The sequence below is a fragment of the Lactuca serriola genome, chromosome 8 (genome assembly GCF_051521515.1).
Source record: "Lactuca serriola cultivar US96UC23 chromosome 8, Lser_US96UC23_V15, whole genome shotgun sequence".
NCBI lineage: Eukaryota > Viridiplantae > Streptophyta > Magnoliopsida > Asterales > Asteraceae > Lactuca > Lactuca serriola.
In genome coordinates, this window is record NC_136415.1 from 176,797,696 (window position 1) to 176,819,816 (window position 22,121).

Below are 22,121 nucleotides of genomic sequence, written 5' to 3' on the forward strand. Positions count from 1 at the left end.
ATGACGAGATCATTTTATTTAACCTACCCAAGCGGATAACAAGCAAAAAGCAATTGCAGCTAACTGGTAGAGTTCATTTGTCTAAATCATAAAAATAAATAAAGGGAATTAAGAAAAAAAATCTTTAGTTAACTTAAGAATTAAAAAGAAAATCGAAAATAGGTATAACAACTTACTTGAGATGACAGTTGCACCATCAACCTCTGTAAATGCTCAAAGAAGTTTTATAACAATAAAAGACATGAAGATTCCTTAGCTTTCAAGAAGTTTGAACAGCAAGCCTCTGTAAATGCTCAAACAAGACTTGAAGGTTGACATCATCAGTGAAGATGACATCCATTCTAGCTTTAGCCACTTCATTGTTATATGTTGCTGATGGATTCAACTTAGCCAATAAGAATTTCGCCTGTTTTTCACATATTTTTGTGACCAAAATTGAAAAAATCAGCTACATTCAGAAACCAATAATGTAATTTACTCTATAATTAATGAATATTGTAAAATTTGTTATTTGGAATGCAAGGGTAAAATGGTCATTTAGTCTCGTTCAAACGGTTTATTCAGTCTAGAAAAGAAACAAACCTTATGTATACAACAACACTTTATCTGTAATTTAATTTACTCGATAACTAATCAATATTGTGAAATTTGTTATTTAGAATGCTAGGGTAAAATGGTCATTTACCTGAGAACCGTGTTGATCACACACCACCAATCGTGGGACAGGAAACCTCTTACGTATTATTAGTTATGCATCATCATGTGGAACTTGTTAACAACCGAGCAAATGCCTACAAAATATAAAAAAAAAAATATTAATCTGATGGTTTTTTTAATTATAAAAAGGAAAAGTGAAATGAGGAAAAAGTACTTGATGTTCAGGCTGATGTTGGTAGCCATTGTTTCTCCATTGAGCAATTGTCTTGCCATGAAAAACAACTACACTAAAATAAGAATCTAACAACAAGATTCTATCAGTTGAAATTGGTGCCACATCAAGCAATGCAGGAGAAGGAAGAGAGTTAAATGAATATGAAATTAATGAAGGCTGAAACATCACAGTTGCATTTGTTATGCTTTCTCTATTTAACATCATCCGAAAATAAGCAGTTTCATCTGGACTATTATTAAACACCTGCCAACATTTCATAAAATTAAAAACATATAACAAAAAGGATAATTCGGTAAATTAACAACTTTTAACCTGAACAAACTGTGATCTTTGAAGATTGAACATGAAATAAGGGAAGAATGAGAAACTAGGGTTTAAAGAAAATGAAGAAGGGTCGTCTTTTCTATAAGGAGTGGTAACACTCCTAAAACTTTATTTTTTTTTCTTTTTCAAATTTAATTAAATTACTTTATTTCAATACACAAACATTTTTTATGTAAAAATATTAAACATCTTTTTTAAACCACAAAAAATTAATATAATATAAATCGATGCAAGGGAAAAACAGTAATTTCGTAAAACAAATCGATGGCTAGACTACAAGAGAGTCTCATCTGGAGGGTTGCTCCATCATGATCTCGTGGGGAGCTTAAAGCCCTCGAGGTGTTAAACCTTGCAGAAAACAAATCGGCTACGAATTACTTACATCCTCTATTCAAGAGGTGGAAGAAGTCAAGATCAAGAGGTTAAACTATGCAGAAAACAAACTATGATTCATAAGAACTAATGAATTACAAAACAACATCAATTAAATCGATGATATGGAAAAAGTTACCTTAATTGCATAATTGTATTTGCAATTATCTTCAAAAGGGTCAAACTGGGATGGGATCGACTTTAATTTCTTGGGTAACTTGAGTGGTGATCCTACATTCTCCATACAAATGTACTCAGTCAAGGAAAAGGCAACAATGAACAACAATTCTATCTGTGGTTCGACCCAACTATTGATTTCCACAGCTATTTCATCCTTTGGGACCCTCAACGCATTATGTAAGTATCATCAGCCCATGGGAATCCACTCTAGCTAATGGAATGCTGACGATTGGGTGACCAGGGGTGGGTTGGTGAAAACCGATTGGACTCAAGCTCCCTTTACGGCTTCCTACAAAAACTTTAGGGTCGATGCTTGTGTCGTTTCTTCTGGGAAATCGTCATGCGGTGGATCTGCATCTTCCGGTGGAAATCAGGCTTGGATATCTGAGGAGTTAGATAACACAAAGCAGGAAAAGCTAAGATGGGCACAGAAGAATTACATTATCTATAATTACTGCTCAGATTCCAAAAGATTTCCCCAAGGGTTTCCTCTAGAATGCAAATTGGAACCCTACAATCGAGAAAACAGTGAGAACATTAAGGTTTTTTGGATAAGGAGACTTGTCAGAGATGGAGACACCGTGGATGGGAGGAAGGAGGGTTCTAGAGAGCGATTGTAGAGGGAGATTAAATCTATTTCTCTCTCTTCTCGTTATGGTGTTGGCGAGCTATTGTTGGCGACCCTTTTGGCGTAAGCCAAAGGGCAGTGTTTAGCGCCCTTGACGACCGTTGGCGACCTCCGTAGCGAGGCCCACTCCCTGTAGCCTAAGAGAAGAATCAAACTTGCTTCTGCGTCAATCGAACGTAGGGCTTGTAAGAAGAAGGGATTTTCGACTGGTGAAAACAAGGGAGAAAAGAACACAAGGCGAGGTTTTTAACTTTTAGGATTTCGTTTCATCCCTTTGTTATTAACAGAGAAAAGAACGCACGTTTCCTAAAAAATTTATAAAATGACATGCTTATTCGACACGTTTTTTTTTAATAAGTTCCCTCCATGTTTTTTTTTCCTGTTGTGACACAAATTTTAGGGCACACAAAAATGCGCGTCCTAAATTCTTCAAATTTCTAAAGATCTGACATTATTTTTAGGGCACACACTTTTGCGTATCATTAATCAGTGTGTGTCGTAAATTGCGCGTCGTAAAAGGATATTTTTCTAGTAGTGCTTTTCGCTTATGTAATCATTGATGCAGAAATTCCAAGTATATTTGAAACATTTTGAGTACAAGTGATTGTGTCAATTTAATAAAATCCTAAGGATGTCATAATCAACACAGAAACATAGGTTACATCGTAAAGACCTAATGGTCCTGAACTCTATTACAAGTTGTCCTTAATCACTCAACATCCTAGTCAAGTTGCGGTAGCTTAAGTCTTGATACATGTGATGCATATAAACTAAGTGGCACATGTTGGGAAGCCTGGTAAGATACATAAGGATTTTAATCCCATAATATTTTTATGATAATATTTCCTAATTATCAGGCCTGTAAATCAATTGTTACTAAACAATATTGTTATAGCTCAAACTTAAATATCTATAAGACCTTTTATCCAAACATATATATCCCCAGTCGATCCTCACATATCTTAGTAGTTGATTGTCTAGGAGAGTTATCTCCCCGACGAACCGTTTTAAGGTAAGGGTTTGAGTACACATCTAGGGGCTTCCTTGGTTGGTGTAAGTCATAAGGCACCCGAGCCTTCAGATCAATTTGATGAATAAGGTGTTACCTTTCATCTATGTATTTAGGTTATGATCCTACACAAGTAACTTAACTCATAAGACCACCTAGAATGGTCAAGTGTTGTCATCCAACTTTGGGTGATTACCAGACATACCGTTAAGTTGTTTGATCTAGACCCAACATTTCTGGTCATCCAAAAGGAATGATATGATGTACTATGGTACTGAGCTATCGTACATCGACACCTAAAAGTGACACGGAACATGACTCTACTCTATGTTCCTAACTCACACACATTCTCCGAATGAGGATAATCTTTATCAAACTTAATTAAACTGAGAATCCTTTATAAGTCTTACTTCCCTAATAGGCAAGACTACCAGGCTTATGAACGTTTCTCAAAATACTAACTCTAATTTAAGCAATCCTATCCTAATATTAACATATAGTATTACGTATTAGCATTTCCATTATATTTCTTAGAAATCATACTTCAATTATTTATTATCACGTAATCATATTATTTATATATTATAACACATATAGATCTGTATCTGGTTCACACCTTATATATATATATATATATATATATATATATATATATATATATATATTCCTACCACATATTCCAGGCAACAATCATATAGTTCACAAATATTTAATACATTCAGTAAAATACTTGCATTAAAATTATGTGCATGAAAGGGACTATGCACTCACTTGATATAATGGATGACTAATGATTTCGACAGTGCTTCCGTGTAACGACCAAAAATTTGAGCCAATTTTAAACATTTTATTTCATTCAAAAACCATTAAGTTCATACATCTTATTTTCAAAATAGTTTAAACATCAGAGTATCCCCCAGAACCATATCACATGAATCATAAAACATGAGGAGCGGTACGATCACGCCTTCGCCTTGCCACAATCTCTTGAAGTACCTGAAACAATACACTAAACTGTAAGCCCATAAGCTTAGTGAGTTACCCCCAAAATACCAACCACATACAACCATAATCATAACATATTGTATCACAATACAGAACAGCCATGCCTCTCAAGTCTGCAGCGTGACTGGTCCGCCCTCAACAGGCCTTCAGTTCACCTAGTCCACTCTCTGAGTCTACAGTGTGACTGGACCGCCCGCACCGGGCCTTCAGTATATCTGAATCTATCCGAGCCTTCGGTATGACTGGACCGCCATACGGGCCAACAATCTATCCAGAACACTCGTAAGGTATGTTGGCCTTCAGCAAAAAGCAGGATCGCCTCAACCCAAACATCAAGCAAATAACCATGTGTACATATAACAGGAAATCACATAACAGTCCATAGGCAAACAAATCGATCTAGTAGATCATAAAGCATAGCATTATCCCATATACCAGGATACCGACCTAAACCAGGTCACTAACATAGCATCATCCTATATACCAGGATACCGACCTAAACCAGGTCACTTACATAGCATCATCCTATATACCAGGATACCGACCTAAACCAGGTCACTAACATAGCATCATCCTATATACCAGGATACCGGCCTAAACCAGGTCACTGACATAATACTGTCCTAATTACCAGGACGCTGATCTAAGATATCAACAAGCATATAAACGGTATAAGTACAAATATCAGATATAACTATCTCACAGATCATCGATCATAGAAATCTCTCATGACCAAGGCATCGACTTAACCAGGTCACTAACATACCAATCCTAACGGATCACATGAGCATAACAACATACTGTCTATTCTGATACCAATCTAATAGATCATAACCACATGTAGCATACTGTAACCAAGATAACAACTAAAAGGGTCGGCCTTGGTGCCTTAGACCCTATTGATATAGTGAGGATAACTCACTTGAAATTGTTGACTGAAAAGATAAGACCAAGCTGCTCCGACCTCCGACACGATCGCCACCACTGAACACTACCAAAGAACCAATTCCATAAATACCAATATTACCAAAGTACCCTTGGAAGTCAAACTAGTCAAATCTTGGTCAAGGTCAAAGTCCTCAGTCAAAGTCAACCTTCCTGGTTGACTCTACTCGCCGAGTCACCCCATCGACTCGTCGAGTTCCCTTACCCAGAAAACTCTCATGACACAACTTAACTCGTCGAGTCGCCCCAAGACTCGCCGAGTCCAACGATCTCTGAGTCCCATCCTGTCCAACTGACTGAGTCGCCAACCGACTCACTAATCCAAGGCTTTAACCAAAAGAGGTTGGGGTTCTGCGACCTGACTCGCCGAGTCCAAGGCAATCCTCAACAGACTCGTCGAGTTGTTCTTCCAACTCGTCGAGTCCATGCATGTGTTCATACAACTCATCGAGTACACCCATGTGACTCGCCGAGTCTCTCCAGTTCTCAATCCATTCAGAGGCTTTTCGAGCCATGCTGAGGCTCCAATCCGTAGATCAACCCTTTTACAATCTATCCCTCACATAAAGTTGCAAACTTTACGTGAAACCAAAGAGATATGGGCCCAAAACACACTAGGGCTTAGGTTTTAGACAAAAGGGTTTCACCAACAATTCAATAACTGATGCTTTATGACTTTCTGGACCAATACAAGTCTAGATCTGAAGTAGCAACCTCAGATCTGGACTCCAAACCCGAAGTGGATCTCAATCATACCAAAATGGCCCCAAATCTCATTCAAGAATAAATCTAGAAGCAAAAAAGGAAAGGTAACAACTCATTACCTCCAAGATGTGCCCAAAACTGTATTAGATTCTGGATCTACACTACTTTCTTGATGCAAACCCTTTTGATCTTCAAGTTTCTTCCACTAGAACACCTCTCAAAGCTTCAATCTCCCACCAATGGCCTTATACACACGAGCTAGGGTTTACTGGATCTCAAAGGGAGCTAAGGGAGCTGAAGGGAGGACATTAAGTCCTTTAAATAGGGTGCAAACCCTAAGATTAGGGTTTTTCTCATCCCAGCACCAACTCGGCGAGTTGGTCACTTAATTCGCGACCCAAACCCGCTCCGACTCGGCGAGTAAGCGTACCTACTCGTCGATTCCCTTCTTCGAAATTACACTTTAAACTCTTAAATCGTACTTCTGAATTCAGGATGTTACATTCCGCTTCACTTTGCACTTCCAAAGAGACCTAAACTTAAAAAACACTAAGCCGTAATCTAGTTTCGTAATTCTTGCGACTATTTAATTATAGTCTAGATTCCTCACAAATACCAATGTCTACATCAAAATCTATCAAGTAAGGATTAACTAGGTAGGATCATATCAAAGGTAGGGTCTGTTTGGTATATAGAGTATACTGTTTCGAAATCCTACTTTAAACACCTTACTAAATCCAGCCTAGACATCACTCCTATAAGTAGATCGGTCAGTATAATGACTTGGAATTACTGACAAATCTTAATTATAGGTTCATAATAACGACTATGACTATAATTAAAAGTTACACTCAAATAAAATAAACGTAGCTTAACTTATTGACTAATCTAGCGAAAACTGAGAATTACGCGGGCGGAACTCTGATCCGGGAGCTTTTATTCATCGGCTATCTTATGCCGCAGGGCTTCGCTGAAGGGGTAGGGCACATAGATCAGGTGCACGTCATGCATCTGGTTGAATAAGGTGACATGGTGGGTTTTGTATGTTGACACGTGTCATCATGATGTGGGAGGTCAGAGGCGCATCGTGCCATCTGTCTTTGTACACGACTGTGTGCGAGAATTTCTGTTTTCTTAAATAAAACATAACTTCATCATACAAGCTTCTTATTCGATCGGTTTTATATCCACGCATAGCTATCGATGAGATCTACAACCTTCATTTAGACTTCGTTGTCTAATTTTGAGTTTATATTTAGAGTTATATTTTTACAAGCTTAGACTGTTAAAGTCCATTTAAAATCATAACTTTCTCATATGATATCCATTTTTTACTGTCTTTATATCGACATATAGGTATGAACGAGATCTTCAACTCTCATTTATATTGTTTTTCCTAACAATCAACAGTTATAAATTTCGATATCAGTGTTGCACACTGCTGCGTTGAAAACTTAGAAAAATCATAACTTCCTTTCATGAAGTCAAATTTGGGTGTTCTTTATATGTATGCTCTCGGTTTTACGACTACCATGACTTTTGTTTGGATTATTTAGGCTAATAAGCAACCTATCTCCAATTCACTATTTACGATACATTGTCTGATCGTGAAACTTTGGAAGTCTATTACTTCTGCATACGAAATCGAATTTGAGTGTGACTTATGTGTATGGGATTCATATCGCATACATTTTCTGTCAAGATTATTTGTCCTAAATAATCTTCTATCAGGATTTCTGTTTTGTCTCTTATCGATAAATTACTAAAATGGCTTTATAATACGTAGTTTGCAATGCGCGCAACTAATGATAATCCTAATCGAGGATTTATATTATAATTATTATCTATCTTATCTTAAATGTTTAGCCCGTAGTTACGGGCATTATAGTGGTGGTGCTTGGTTCTATTTTTGTTCCATGGGAGTCTTCCCAAATCCATCAAAGATGGGGAAAAAATTCATTTGCCTTTGTTCTTCATGATTTGTGTATCCCAGTGTTTTTCATCTTCTTGTAGTATCCTCCTTTTAGGGCTATAAGTTTTGGGATTTTTTGTAAAACTAAAAAATATCTTAAATTAAAATAAAATAAATTGAAGTGAAATAAATGAATAAATGAAATGAATATTTAAGAACTATATCAATAATAAATTTGTCATTAATTTAAATAAATATATGATAAAGAATTTTGCATTAAATAAGACTTCTATAAAAAAAAGGGACCAATAGTTTCGACTTAGAGAAACTTGTGTTTGACCTGATAATTTGATCAAATAAGCATCCCATACTAGGTTTGCTTAATTTATGATGGATAATGATCGGTTGTAGACTAAATTATCATACTCCTGATCTAGAGTTGGGGTCATGGTTTTCACCTGATTGAGGAAGAAGAATGTCACTTTTTGATGGGGGCCTAAGCAGTAGGCGAAATTTAAGACTCTGAGATAGAGTTGTGTGAGGCTTCGATTATGACACTTCCAGAGGGTATGGATGATCTCATGGTCTATTTAGATCCATTGATTATGGGGTTGGGTACAAGTTATGCAGAGAGGTCATGTGATCGCTTACACTTAGAGGTTGTTGAAACCTCATGAGGCAAATAATCCTACTCATGATCTTGAGTTGGGGGTCGTGGTTTTTACCCACAATATTTGGCGGCATTATTTGTATGGGGTCCGATATACCATCTACATGGATCACAAGAGTTTGAGATATTTGATGGATCAACCGAACCTAAACATGAGGCAACACAAATGGTTGGATATGGTGAAGGATTACGATTGTGAGATTTTGTATCTCCCGAGAAGGCCAACGTAGTGGTCGATGCCTCGAGCTGCAAGGCGACCAATGATCCTATTCAAGACTTATGTTTGAGGATGACTATCACTTCACACTTGTTATATTTGATCAAGGAGGTGCATGTTGAAGGGTTGAAGAATGAGAATTTGAAGGAAGGGAGAATCAAGGGTCATATTCCTCTATTTGCTAGAGATAGTCGAGGTTTGTTGACTTAGTGCAACATGGTACGGGGTTCTTGTTTCTGGTGGGGTTAGGCAGATTTTGTTAGAGGAAGTTCACAATTTGAAGTTTTCGATTCACCCAAGGGCGATGAAGATGTATATAGACCTGAGAATGAGTTATTGGTGGCCATGTAAGTAGAGGGAGATAATATGGTACATGGAGCGATGCTTGACTTGTCGAAAAGTCAAGACCGAATATCAGAGACCCCACGAAAAGATTGTCACAACTAGGAATTCTACACCATGTAACCACAACAAAGATAACAATTGTGAACCAAAAAGTGTGAAAGCATGTATGATGCTTATTCAATAACAATGAATTTCCATCAAACACTCCATACAAACATTCAAATAGTCAACAAAAGGTTGGAAACCCTAGAAATCCCGGTTTAAGTCCATTATGGGCTAGGATTTCCTTATTGGGCCTAATGGGCCAATAAGCTTCCAACTTGATTATTTTGGGCTTAGAACTCTTATATGGGCTCTAATTGGACCCACTTTCATTTATTTTAACATTTTGGGCCATATTGGGCCTAGAATGAAATAAAATACCCTAATGGACCTTATTGGACCAAAAACAAAATTAAATAGCCCTAATGGGCCATAAAACTCATATTTTGGTGAATTTTGGGCCGTGAATTACTCTAAAAGGGCCAATGGGCCGAAAACCATTAACTTGGGCTCCATATTATGGATTTAAACACAAAGGCCCAAATCTCCATCTCTCTTCTCTATCTCTCGGCCCAACTAGTAAAAAAAAAGAAGAATTTGAGAATTAAGGAGGATTAGCCACCTCCTTAATACCTATGGGATATCCAAGCAAATTTCACATGTTTCCATGAATATCCTTTCTCTTCTCTCTCTCTCTTTTTCTTCTATTACTCTCGGCCGAGAGTATCACACACACATAATTATTTCACTTAAACACTCTCAAGAACACACTACAAATTCCTTCACTTCTCCTTCAAAAATTTCGAGATTCAAGGGCTTTGAAAGGAGGATTTTTCATAAAAATCATCATCTTAGGTAAGTTGATGCTTGGATCCACACTCTAGACTCTTTGTTCTATCAAAAATCTCTTCTTAACTCATATAAATTCATGATCTTGCATCTTAGAACCCTCTAAGTTCGAGATTCATCCAAGAAACTTGCTAGGGCCGAAAATAGCAACAAACTCTTCTCTTCTCTTCTTCAAATCGAAAACAACAAGCAAAGGTGAGCTTCATACCCCTCTCTTTTCAGTTTTCATATGTTTTATGGGGGATAATACAAGTAAAATGTGTAGATTTATGTGTATTTGTATGCTATATGTGATTTCATGTGTTTTTGTGGTAAAAATGTAACAAAAAGAAGAGAATCTCGAGATCTATGGATTTAGGAGGATGATAAATATAATCTATGATATATAACACTTAACAAGTTAATAAAAATTAGTATCTAAGGTTATGTTAAGCATATTATAACACAAAACTAATTTTTGGGCTAGAATTGTCAAATAAACAAAAGTTGGGTGAAAGATTGTCATTCATGGTTTTCCCTAGGACCAAAATGGTCAAAACAGTTAACATAAATGTTTTCATGAACATTATGCTTTTCAAAGGACTAGCAATAAAATTTGTGGCTTAATGGGCCAAATTTTTGGGCTTTTCGGCCCAATGGGTCAAAATTGCGAAAAATACAACTTACAAGGGACTGATTTGATAATTTTCTCAAAACACAGGGTAAAAAGAGTAAACAAAACTAATTCAGGGGTTAAAATGATGTATTTTCCAAACAAGGATAAAAAATGTAAACTTTTTGGATTTTGGGCCAAAATTGTAAAAATTGCAAAAGTTTGGGCTTTAACCGAGAAACATTTTTCTGAAAGGGATGAAACTGTCAAATAATAAAATTGTGAGTTCCAAACATCATTTGAACAAGTCTATGGGTTAAAAATGTCAAGAAAGTGGCTTAAGTGCCAAAAATGTCTTTTTATTTTATAAGGGACTAAAATTGTCATTTTTGCTAAAGATGGGCTGGAAATTTATAAACAATATTTTTGAGTCAATTATTTTATTTTAAGATATTGAGTCAAAAACACCAAATTACAACTCTAGAAAAACAAAAAAACGAATACACATACAACAAAAACTCCGTTATAAACTAACACTAAAATGTTTCGTTATTACGATTATACATTCAATATACCACAAATACCAACAATACAAATTAAACTCGATTAAACATAAGAAATTCAAAAGTTGGGCTCTAATACCTTTTATATGTGTTATTGGGCCTTTGTGGCCCGATATCATGTTTATTGGGCCTGGCATATTCACTCTTGCTTATTGGGCCTCATGTGGCCCAATGACATATTTAAGGGACCCTCAATGGCTTTCATATGCTATTGGGCCTTAGTGGCCCATTAGCATTGCTAGTAAGGTCCAAATAAATCATATGCGAAATAGGCCAAGACGTCCTTCGTATACTCGACAGCCTTAAAGGACATACGTGATTAGTGGGACATAATGATCCTCTTCTCCTCGTATGTTAGGCTTACCTTCAATACAAGTAAACAAATACAAGTCGTTAATCACTAGTAATCAAATTCAGTTGGATTAAGTGAGTTATAACGGACGGCACCAACGAGTGTCGGTCGTAGTCTGTAGTTATAATCAGAGTCTCTTGGAGGGAGAGCGAAAATTTGTGTATAGATCTATACGGGGGTGACTCCCCCACACCTCAGTTGTTCGCTACAGTTAGACTCGGCCAGTCTAGGGTGACAAAATCTTAAGATCAATTACGGTGTTCGCTAGAATACCAAGACAGACGAACTAGTCATTATCATGCATGGTTATAACGACTCACATAACGAATCCAATACTATCCGGGTAATCAACGATGATCACATTCATTTGTCTTGTCGATACAACACTACGAAACGATCATACTATTTTATCGGAAAACATCGGGTTTTTCGGGGGAATTCAATACTTTCCACTTGAAGTTTCGATACAAGGATTTTCATTTATACACAATTGAAATCATCATGCATATACTTACGGATCTTCACACTTTTTATAAACAATGATCTTTTCAGAAAATATCGGATTTTCTGGGTTTCACGACTACACAAATATTTTCATATCAAACATACTTATGAACTCACCAATATTTCATATGTTGACGTTTTCAAATAACTTGTATTCGAAAGTAATCGATAAGCTGAAGAACAATATCAGGTGTGTTAGGATTTCATGTTTTGATAACTCTCGAACAATTTATGCTATGGATATGTAATGTCTAAACAATACACTTGATGTGAACAATGCCAGTTGTAATGTATTGATGCATGGTGATGTTTATGTTATGATTCATGTATATTCATTGTGATGATATTCAATTTAAGTCACGCGATCCCTCGGACGTTTCCGCCGTCTGGTTCGGGGGTGTGACAAAGATGTAGTTGTTACATATTCCCATGTGGAAATAGGAGGAGATCACTATGGATCTCATCACAGAGTTGCAAAGGACGACACACGAAGTTGATTCTATATGGGTTATTGTTGACCAGTTGACCAATAGTGCCCATTTTTTCTGATTCACTAGAGTTCATCAGCTGAAAAGTTAGATAAGTTCTACATAAAGGAGGTGGTCCTATGTCATGGAGTTCCGGTTTTTGTTGTTACTGATCGCAACTTCCATTTTACTTCCAGATTCTATAGGAAGTTTCACGAGGAGTTGGGTACCCGATTGCTTTTTAGTACCGCTTATCACCCGCAGACTGGTGGACAGAGTGAGTGGACTATTCGTACCCTTGAGTATATGTTGTTTGCATGTATGTTGGATTTTGGTGGTATTTGGGATACCTATATTCTTTTTTCCGAGTTCTCCTATAACGGTTATCATGCCAACATTGGTATGCCACCCTTTGAGTTGCTTTATGGGAGGAGGTGTTAGACTCCGATTTGCTGGGGTGAGGTCGGTCAATGAGTGAAGGGGAGCACCGAAGTGGTGCTTAAGATAACATAGTTGTTTTAGCAGGTGCATGATAGGTTGCAAACCCCACAACACAAGCAGAAGAGTTACGCTGACCGACATCATTCTAACCTTGAGTTTCAGGTGGGAGATCTTTTGCTTCTGAAGGTATCACCTTGGAAAGGTGTCATCTGGTTTCGGAAGCGGGTCAAGTTGGGCCCCAGATTCATTGGACCTTTTAGGATTGTCACCCCGTGTGGGCATGGTTTCATATTGTTTGGATATACCCGTTGAGATTATCTAGATTCACGATACATTGTATGTCTCTCAGATGTGGAAGTGTGTGACTGATGATTTTGTAGTAGTATCCTTGGATGACATTCAGGTCGATGAATGCATGAACTATGTGGAGAAATCGGTTGTGATTTTAGACATGAAGATAAAGGCCTTGTGCAATAAGGTGATTGGTTTAATGAAGGTGTAAAGGTAGCACCAGAAGGGTTTATAGTGGAACTGGGAACCCGAAGACGAGATGAGGGAGCACTATCCAGAGTTATTTTCAACAACGGATTCAAGGACGAAATCTAATTCAAGTGGAGGAGAGCTTTAACATCCATTTCCAGATAATGTTTTTCCCAAGTTAATTATTTAATTATTATTTGTGAAGGTTTTGGTTGGGCCATGACATGGTGGCTAAGGCCCCACAATGTAGCAATTGTATGATTAAGAATGCAGAGTTGCGTAGTGCAACGACGTATCAACCTATTTGCCACGACATGGCGACCATTTTGGTGCAAACCCTAGATCTCTAGGTTTGTACCCTATTTAAGGGCACTTACTCCTAAGGCTACCTCATTTGGCAACATCCATCCTCTGAAATCAATCCCCGTCCCAAACCCTAGCCTATTTATGTGTGTTTTGAGTGTATGAAGCCATCTTTATGAAGTTTGAAGAAAGGAGAAGCTCATCTTGTGGGTTGTTAGCTTGGTTCCAGCCTAGATCCAACATCTTCATCACATTTCACACCTTGCAGAGGCATAAAGTCTCAACATTGGTCCTTGTTTCTCTAGATGTTGTTATAGGTCTTTTATGAAATTTTTAGTCCCAATCTTCTTGTCCTTGGAGTTTAAGTGTACTTCGGAGCCCTCGGGTGCGTATTTCGGCTTCTAGACCATGGTATTGGTTGAAAAATGGTCTTGCATGAATCATTTTGGTGTTTATGCCTTTGGTGCAATCATAAAGAACTTTGGATTAAAGATCTTGACTTGTTGGGGTGTCTTAATGGATAAAGTTGCAAACTTTATCCATCAAGACCTTGTAGAGATTCAGATATGAGCTTAAGAGCTCTTGGGATTAGAAGTTACGAGCTTAATCCATTAATCTATTATTGTAGAGTTTCCACGACGTGGCGACGTGCTTGCCACGACGTGGAGACTGATCCAGTCACGAATATGTTGAATGTATTCTGCTACAGTGTGGTAACATGTCTTCGACGACGTGGTAAGCAATTTTGATCGGGATCAAGTTAAATGACAATGACATGACCATTGGTTGGCTACTTGGCCACGACGTGGAAGGCAGTTGGAGTTGACTTTGACCTAGTTTGACAAAGGGCTAGTTTTAGTAGGTAGACTAAGGGTTTACCTTGTATGTTTCCGTAAGAGGTGTGTAGCATCCGCTTTTCAATCGTGTAAGCTTGCTAGCTGTTGGCTGCATTTGTGAGGTGAGTCTTATCACTATACTATATAGGATGCTAGTTGTCTTTGTTACTCTTGCATGGAAGACCATGATTTGGCCCTTGACATTTGCATGGAAGACCAGGGTTTGGCCCTTGACAATTTTATGGAAAACCAGGATCCGACCCCTGTCACTTGTACAAGTAAATACCATGATTTGACCCATGGCAGAAAGTAAGACTATGATTTGGCCTATAAAAATCGTTTAGGGGTTGAAATATACTCGTTATGTTATATATGGTATGTTGTATTTTTGTGGAACTCACTAATTGTGCTTATGATTTCATAGTTTAAATGTTTCAGATACTTATGGTTCCAAAGGGAAGGGACCGACATAATCACACAACATCTCAAAAAGTTCATTCCATACTATTTATTTGATTAACTCAAATGTTTGAAACTACTTTATACATTGATTGATTTTGGAAATAAATGGTTGTATTGTTTTTGGTATTTTGAAAATGAATTTTTTTTACTTGTATTTTTGGGATGTTACTAGAAAATATGAAAAAAATAAAGTGACATGAAAATGCTATATTATATTGATTGGTGGTGTAAATTAACAAGTTACCTATGATAATATAATGTAACATAGCTAAAATCGAAACCGATCACACACACATCGGTTCCTGTTTTAAGTTTCGGTATGGTTTCGATTTCAAGGACAATCACTTTGTCAAAAAAATTCACCATCAAATTTACATAGAGTTTTACTTCGTATAAACAAAATATTCTTTAAAAATTTGTCATATGTAATATATTTCACTATTTCTTCATTATTATTTTGTAAACAATTAAGATTTAAGTGTACTTGTTTCTGTCTTGTGATTTTATGTACAAAATTTTGACATTTTTAATAAAAACATTATCAACTTTATTTTTGGTAAACATATTGCTTGATTATCTTATTATAGTAAATAATGTTAGCGTTTGTGTGGTTCCTATATTATGGTTCCAATAATTTGTCTAATTACAACATGTTGCATATCGAAAGAATAATGGAAATGAGTTTAGGTGGGAATGTATATAACAACTTATATAAGATAAAAAAAAATATATGGTATGATCATATTGTAAGTATTATGTTTTCGAAAGAATAATGGAAATGAGTTTAAACGGAAATGTGTATAACAACTTATATGAGATATAAAAACATGGTATGATCATGTTATAGGCTATTAATAACTTAGATCAACATTTTGAATAGATATAAGAAGTTATTACGCTAGTTTACACCTTATATGAGATAGAAAAACATGTTATGGTCATGTTATAGGCTACTAATAACTTAGATCAACATTTTGAATAGATTAGGAAGTTATTACGCTAGTTTACACCGTTGGGTTTGAGACACTACACCAATTGAGTATAAATAGTACTGATTTTCACCGTTTTAATAATTATTTTGACTTAAAGTAAAACCTAAATTATTTAATTCCATTCAATTCCATAATTATTAATGATGAACGACTTAAAAGATGGTCAGTCAATTCGAGGATGTGTTTGGATAGAAACAAGATTATAGGGTTCTAATTTACTAATTATAGAATTCAAATGAGGTGTGAGTTTAATTAGATAACCTTTCATTTTTATATACTAATCACTACATTATAAACTTTATATAAATGTCCCCATACTTATATGCAATGTTTTACCTATATAGCACACCCAGCATGTTAATACTGTGCGAAACTTTAATAAGTTTTAACATTAGTTCTTCACTATGAATACGTTGTAATTACAAGAACAAGAACAATAACAATCAAATACTTTTTTCTTATACCGTAAAAAGAATGTAAATCGGATGCAATCTTGCCTCAGCCCAAAAGTTTAGGGTTAGGGAGATACAATCACATACTATAAATGAGGTTGAATGACACTCAACACTCAAGAGTCAGAACATGAACATTAAACATGTTCAAACCACCATATATTTTCTTGACTTAAGTTTATGGTAAAAATTCATTGTAATTGTATACAGATAATACTCTATATGTAAAAATCCAGGATGAATTTTGTAAAATATTATATTAAGAATATTATTTTTATTATTATATAGGATAAAGAGTGGAAATGAAGATTGTAAGGTTAATAATGATGAAAAGGAGTCGGATAAACAGAGTCGAGTCATATCCAGTAAAGTAAGCAAACCAACAGTAAAGAAAGATTTGCCCCAATTTCTTGCTGAATTTGACCGACCTTTTTGTACTCTGCCTGCCTCCTTATTATTGGCACCAACACAAACCCTTTCCTTTCCTTTCTTTTTATATTGTTTCCTCTTCCCCTCCCCTCTTCCTCTTCCCCCGCCTCCCCCTTTTTCTACTCATTTTCCACCCTTTCTTTCGTTGGATTCTTGTTTATCCCATGTCGGGTTTGTATAATCCCAACTTCTCTCCAGCAAGAGCTGTCTCTCCACTGATTAGAAGTAACGCAGATGTCGACAGGTTCGTCAATTTTGATGTTCTTCTCGTTTTCATGATTCTCAACTTCATCTTCGTTTTAGGGTTCTTCATAGTTGTTTGTTTTTGATCTATCCAACGCTGTCTTCTGATTGGTTTTTTGTTTTTGTTGTTATTTTTTGCTATTGTCGCAGTCAATACTTGACTGAATTATTGGAGGAGCATCAGAAGCTCCAGCCTTTTATGCAAGTTCTTCCCATATGCAGCAGGCTCTTAAATCAAGGTTCAATTTCCTAGATCTTAATTCCTGGATTTTATTCTTCTTGAGTTCATGCTTTGTGCAAAGAGAATTGTCCGATTGTGTGATGTAGATCCCCCCTTGTATCCTTTCGGACCAATAATGGAGGTTTTGCCCTCATTGAGTACTTCGGAAACTTTGCTCATCTACTCAATTTATAAACTATTCTTAATCTTATTGCATCTTTACCATTGTAAGTTATCCAATTTTTATAGTTTCTTCCTAGAGGGAGGGAGACATATTAATGACTTGTGGCATGAATTCTCTTTATCAACTGAAATCTGTGTTTGCTCATGGTGTTAGATTTAGTGTTGGTGATGCCATTACAATCTACACCTGGTGCTTATCAATTTACATTTTACATTTGACACCCATACTTTACTCAATAATCTTGGAGGATGAGCACACTATAAAAGCTTACACCCTTGTCCCACATTTAGGCTGCGTTTGTTAAAAGGGACTAGACTGGACTTGACAAAACTAAACAAACTTTTCACAACTATTTTTTGATGGGGAATGAGGGCAATCATGTCTTTTGCACGAGATCTGGAACAAGTCATAGTCGCACCTTTTTGGGTTGAACACAAAATTGCAACTTTTGTCCTGTTGACATCAGGTTCAATCATAGTCCTAGTCCTCGACTCCTAGTCCAGTGCATGTCAAACACAGTATCAAAAAGTTATAGGCTGTACTTGTATCTGACTATGATTGAGACTGATGTCAGTGAGAAAGACGTGAATGCCCTCTTCATCCTCATCATTGAAATTGAAGTTGAATTGATGAAGTATTTTCATTCATGTATGAATTAGATGAAACTTAAATCATTTCATATTTCCACTTTTTAACTAATTGCTTCAAATCGGATTATTTTTTTCAGAGATTGTGAGGGTTTCAAGTATGCTGCCAAATCAAGGGTTTAATGAGCTTGATAGACTGCGCCATAGAAGTCCAAGTCCCATGGCATCTTCAAATCTTATGTCAAATGTTCCTGGGAGTAGGATTAGTGGCTGGAATGGTCTTCCACCAGAGGTACTTGTGTATTTCAATTTACTATTTTATTTTTTATTTTTTTATGATGTTATATTAATCGATGATATTTTGTTTTAAGTGATAAATACAAGTTCATGGTATACGTGTATGATCATATAAGCCTTAAAGAAACACTATCTTCTGTTTCTTTACTTCTTGCCTATTCTAACATTGATTTTTTATGGACCTGATTATAAAGCTTTCACTCCATATACTTTTCTAAACATAATTGTAACTCTTTTCTTTTTTAGCTTGTCCTAATTTGGTTGCAATCTTTTTTCTCTTTAAGAAAGTATTAGGACAAGTATGTAGAATAAGAAGATACTTTTGTTTTATTTTTTTTCAAGCAACCTACTTTTTTTGTTACAAAAGATAGTAATCTACTTTCCAAAATTGGTCATTCCAGAGCAATATTTTACCTAAGATTCAAGACTTAACTTTTTTTTAAATCGATTTTAGGGTTTGAATAGGAATCATATTTAGTTTTCATTTGTATAAAATTAGGGTTTGATCTGATTTGTGGTTTATAGTTTTAGATTTTGGTAGTGGTGGTGATAAGTCATGTAGAAGCAGAAATAAAAAAAATGGGTTCAAGAAACATATAAAAGTTAATTAAGAATTCATACATATAGATTGTTATTTTTTCATAAAGAAAAGTAGGTTGCTATTTTTGGATCATGAATTGACCAATAGTTGACTGATGACAGAGGTTAAGTGGGCCACCTGGAACAACAATGGACTGGCAAGGAGCTCCAGCAAGTCCAAGTGCATACACTGTCAAGAGAATTTTGCGGTTAGAGATACCAGTTGATACCTATCCAAATGTATGCTTTTTTTATTAATATAATTGAAAACTTATATTTATAAATTATAATAATTTAATTTAATCTTGATATATATATATATTTTTGGACTCTAGTTTAACTTTGTTGGAAGGCTTCTCGGACCCAGAGGCAATTCGCTAAAACGGGTAGAAGGTACAACGGGTTGTCGTGTTTATATAAGAGGAAAAGGGTCAATCAAGGACCCCGAACAGGTATTTTAATTTTTAATTAGTTTTAATTTTTTTTTTGGCTCATCATTTTTTTATTATTATTATAGGAAGAGAAGCTAAGGGGAAGACCAGGGTATGAACATCTAAACGAGCCACTCCACATTTTGATTGAAGCTGATTTACCAGCAAGTGTTGTTGATATCAGGCTCAGACAAGCTCAAGAAATAATCGAAGAATTACTCAAACCTGTGGTATCGTATCTCATCTTATCTTTTCTTATTCTTATCTGTCAAAATACTACTTTAAGGGTCTCCACCTTTTTCTGATGTGAATATCCGATAATAAATACACAGGATGAATCTCAAGATTATATAAAAAGACAACAATTACGGGAGCTAGCAATGCTCAACTCCAATTTCCGAGAAGATAGTCCGGGACCCAGTGGGAGCGTGTCCCCATTCAACACAAGCAGTGGCATGAAACGCGCGAAAACCGGCCGCTAAAACACATGACTTTGATGAAACGGTGCAAACAGTTGAAATTGAAAGGAGATGAAACCGGTGAGGCGGTTGGTTTTTTTGGAATCATCATCATCATATATAATTGTACACACACACACTACTTGCTCTCCAAGAGTCATGTTGGGTATGCTATGCACCTTCTTATATATTTCATGGCTTTTGGAAACACAAAAATCCAAAGTATAGGCTGTCGGGCGAATTTATTTTTTGTTTTTTTTGAAAACTTTTTTTTTTTTTTTTAAATTTTAAAAAATTGAATGATGGATATAGCGACGAAGTACAAAGCGGAAAAGGTTAAAAAGTTGGGTTTTTTATTTTTGTTTTTGTTTTTAATTTCTTGGTTCTTAAGTTTATAATTATTCTTGTTTTGGTGATTATAAGGTGATGCGTGTTGTAAACTTTGATTCATTTGATTTATTCTTGTGTTGGTAAAACCGCGACATTATGCGATAATGTTATCGTATATATATTATTATTATTATTATTCATATAAATAGATTGGTGGACGTCAATGTTATTTTTATTATTATTATTATTATTATTTTTTGTTTACTTTTTGCTGTTTTGATTAAACTCAACCTGTGGATGAATGGATACCGGTGTCATCTGCGAGGACAACATAACATGCTTTGATGTGTACCAGGTGTTAAATATGTTCTTTCCAATGTGATGTTTTCCTAAATTCATTATTTTTGTAGGGCCTAAAAATTGTAAGTTTTATAGGGGAAGTGCCTTAATACGACAAGACCAAAGGTACAATGTGATATATTATTATATGTTGTTCCAAATACGTGATTTATAAAAGAGTTTGGGTTCATACAAATGTCACCTGAAGTAAAAGGGTCTAAGGGAAATTTGGGGAAGTTATTTCTTAATATTAAGTACTCCTAAATATACATATTTATCAACCATGAGAAATGTGAAAACCATTTATAAGAGAATGCTGGCAGGCTGACAACCCAAAATTACCATAAGAGTTTGTGAACTTGTAGAATAGACAAGAGGAACTTGATGTTGGTGAACAATTGCTACTTAAATTCTCTCCATGACATGGGCTTTAATCGTTTGGAAAATAAGGTAAACTAAACCATGTTATATTAAACCCTTCATTATTTTAAAAAGGATATTGAAAAAGCGTACAAACTTGATCTTACTCCTAAGCTTGAAGGTATCTACAATACCTTTCATGTTGTTTAAGTGACAAAGCGGCTCATTGAACAAGTTGATATAGGGCCACTCAATGAAATGTGTGGACGAGAACAAGAGATTGATTGAGGGTCTTGAGGAAATCATTAAAAGGAAAAGATATAAAATTTATTAAGTTTACATCAAAATTTTAATTTGACATTGTGTTTTTTTGTCTCAAGTTTGATTCTATATTTTCTAATTTGTTATAGTTTTGACTACTTGACCAATCAATCGGATTGCCTACTAATGTGGCACGACGACGTTGCATACTTACATGACATGCTCAAGTGTCTGACTTGAGTTTTTTCTCTTGACAAAAAACACTAAGTTTTTTTAATCAATTTTGACACCCAATTTTTTTTGTTCCAAAATCGAATATTATTTTTTCCAATTTTGTTTAATGTTGATCATTTTCTATTTGAAACCTTATTTATATATATATATATATATATATATATATATATATATATATATATATATATATATATATAATGTTTTTTAAATTCCAACCATAATATTATGTATAAATATTTATTAATTATATTATAATTGTATTTTACATATGTAACTTTAAAATGAGTTTGAAGATGTTGAGTCCACAATCAGATAAACTAATTTGATCTCGTGAACACGAGGGTCTGGTGTTCGTTTTGTTTACTAAGCGACCGTTCGTTGTATATATTTGTGATTTTTGGTTCTTGTAGATATACTCCTTCATTTAACATTACAATAGTGCATGAAAAATATGGTTATAATATAATTAATACATATTTATACATAATATTATGGTTTGAATGTAAAAACCTTGTATTTATACAAAAATATGGTTTTTTAAATGAAAAATGTATTTATATGGTTTCAAAAAAAATATTTATACGGTTTCAAATGGAACAAAAAAATGATGTCTAATTTGGAACAGAAAAA

At 35.4% G+C, this 22,121-nt stretch overlaps 1 protein-coding gene and 1 pseudogene across 1 annotated transcript; one reads left to right on the plus strand and one right to left on the minus strand.

The window, feature by feature from the left end:
- Positions 1 to 259: 259 nt before the first annotated feature.
- LOC145067637 (protein transport protein SEC23 B-like) lies at positions 260 to 1,738 on the minus strand (annotated as a pseudogene).
- Positions 1,739 to 17,023: 15,285 nt separating this feature from the next.
- On the plus strand, positions 17,024 to 20,526 carry LOC145068028 (RNA-binding KH domain-containing protein). Its single transcript, XM_079015030.1, has 7 exons — positions 17,024 to 17,212; positions 17,362 to 17,450; positions 18,343 to 18,494; positions 19,202 to 19,318; positions 19,414 to 19,530; positions 19,596 to 19,739; positions 19,842 to 20,526. Exons 1-7 carry the CDS (start codon positions 17,133 to 17,135, stop codon positions 19,989 to 19,991), a joined length of 849 nt encoding a protein of 282 aa, XP_078871156.1. The 5' UTR covers positions 17,024 to 17,132; the 3' UTR covers positions 19,992 to 20,526.
- The last annotated feature ends 1,595 nt before the right edge of the window (positions 20,527 to 22,121 follow it).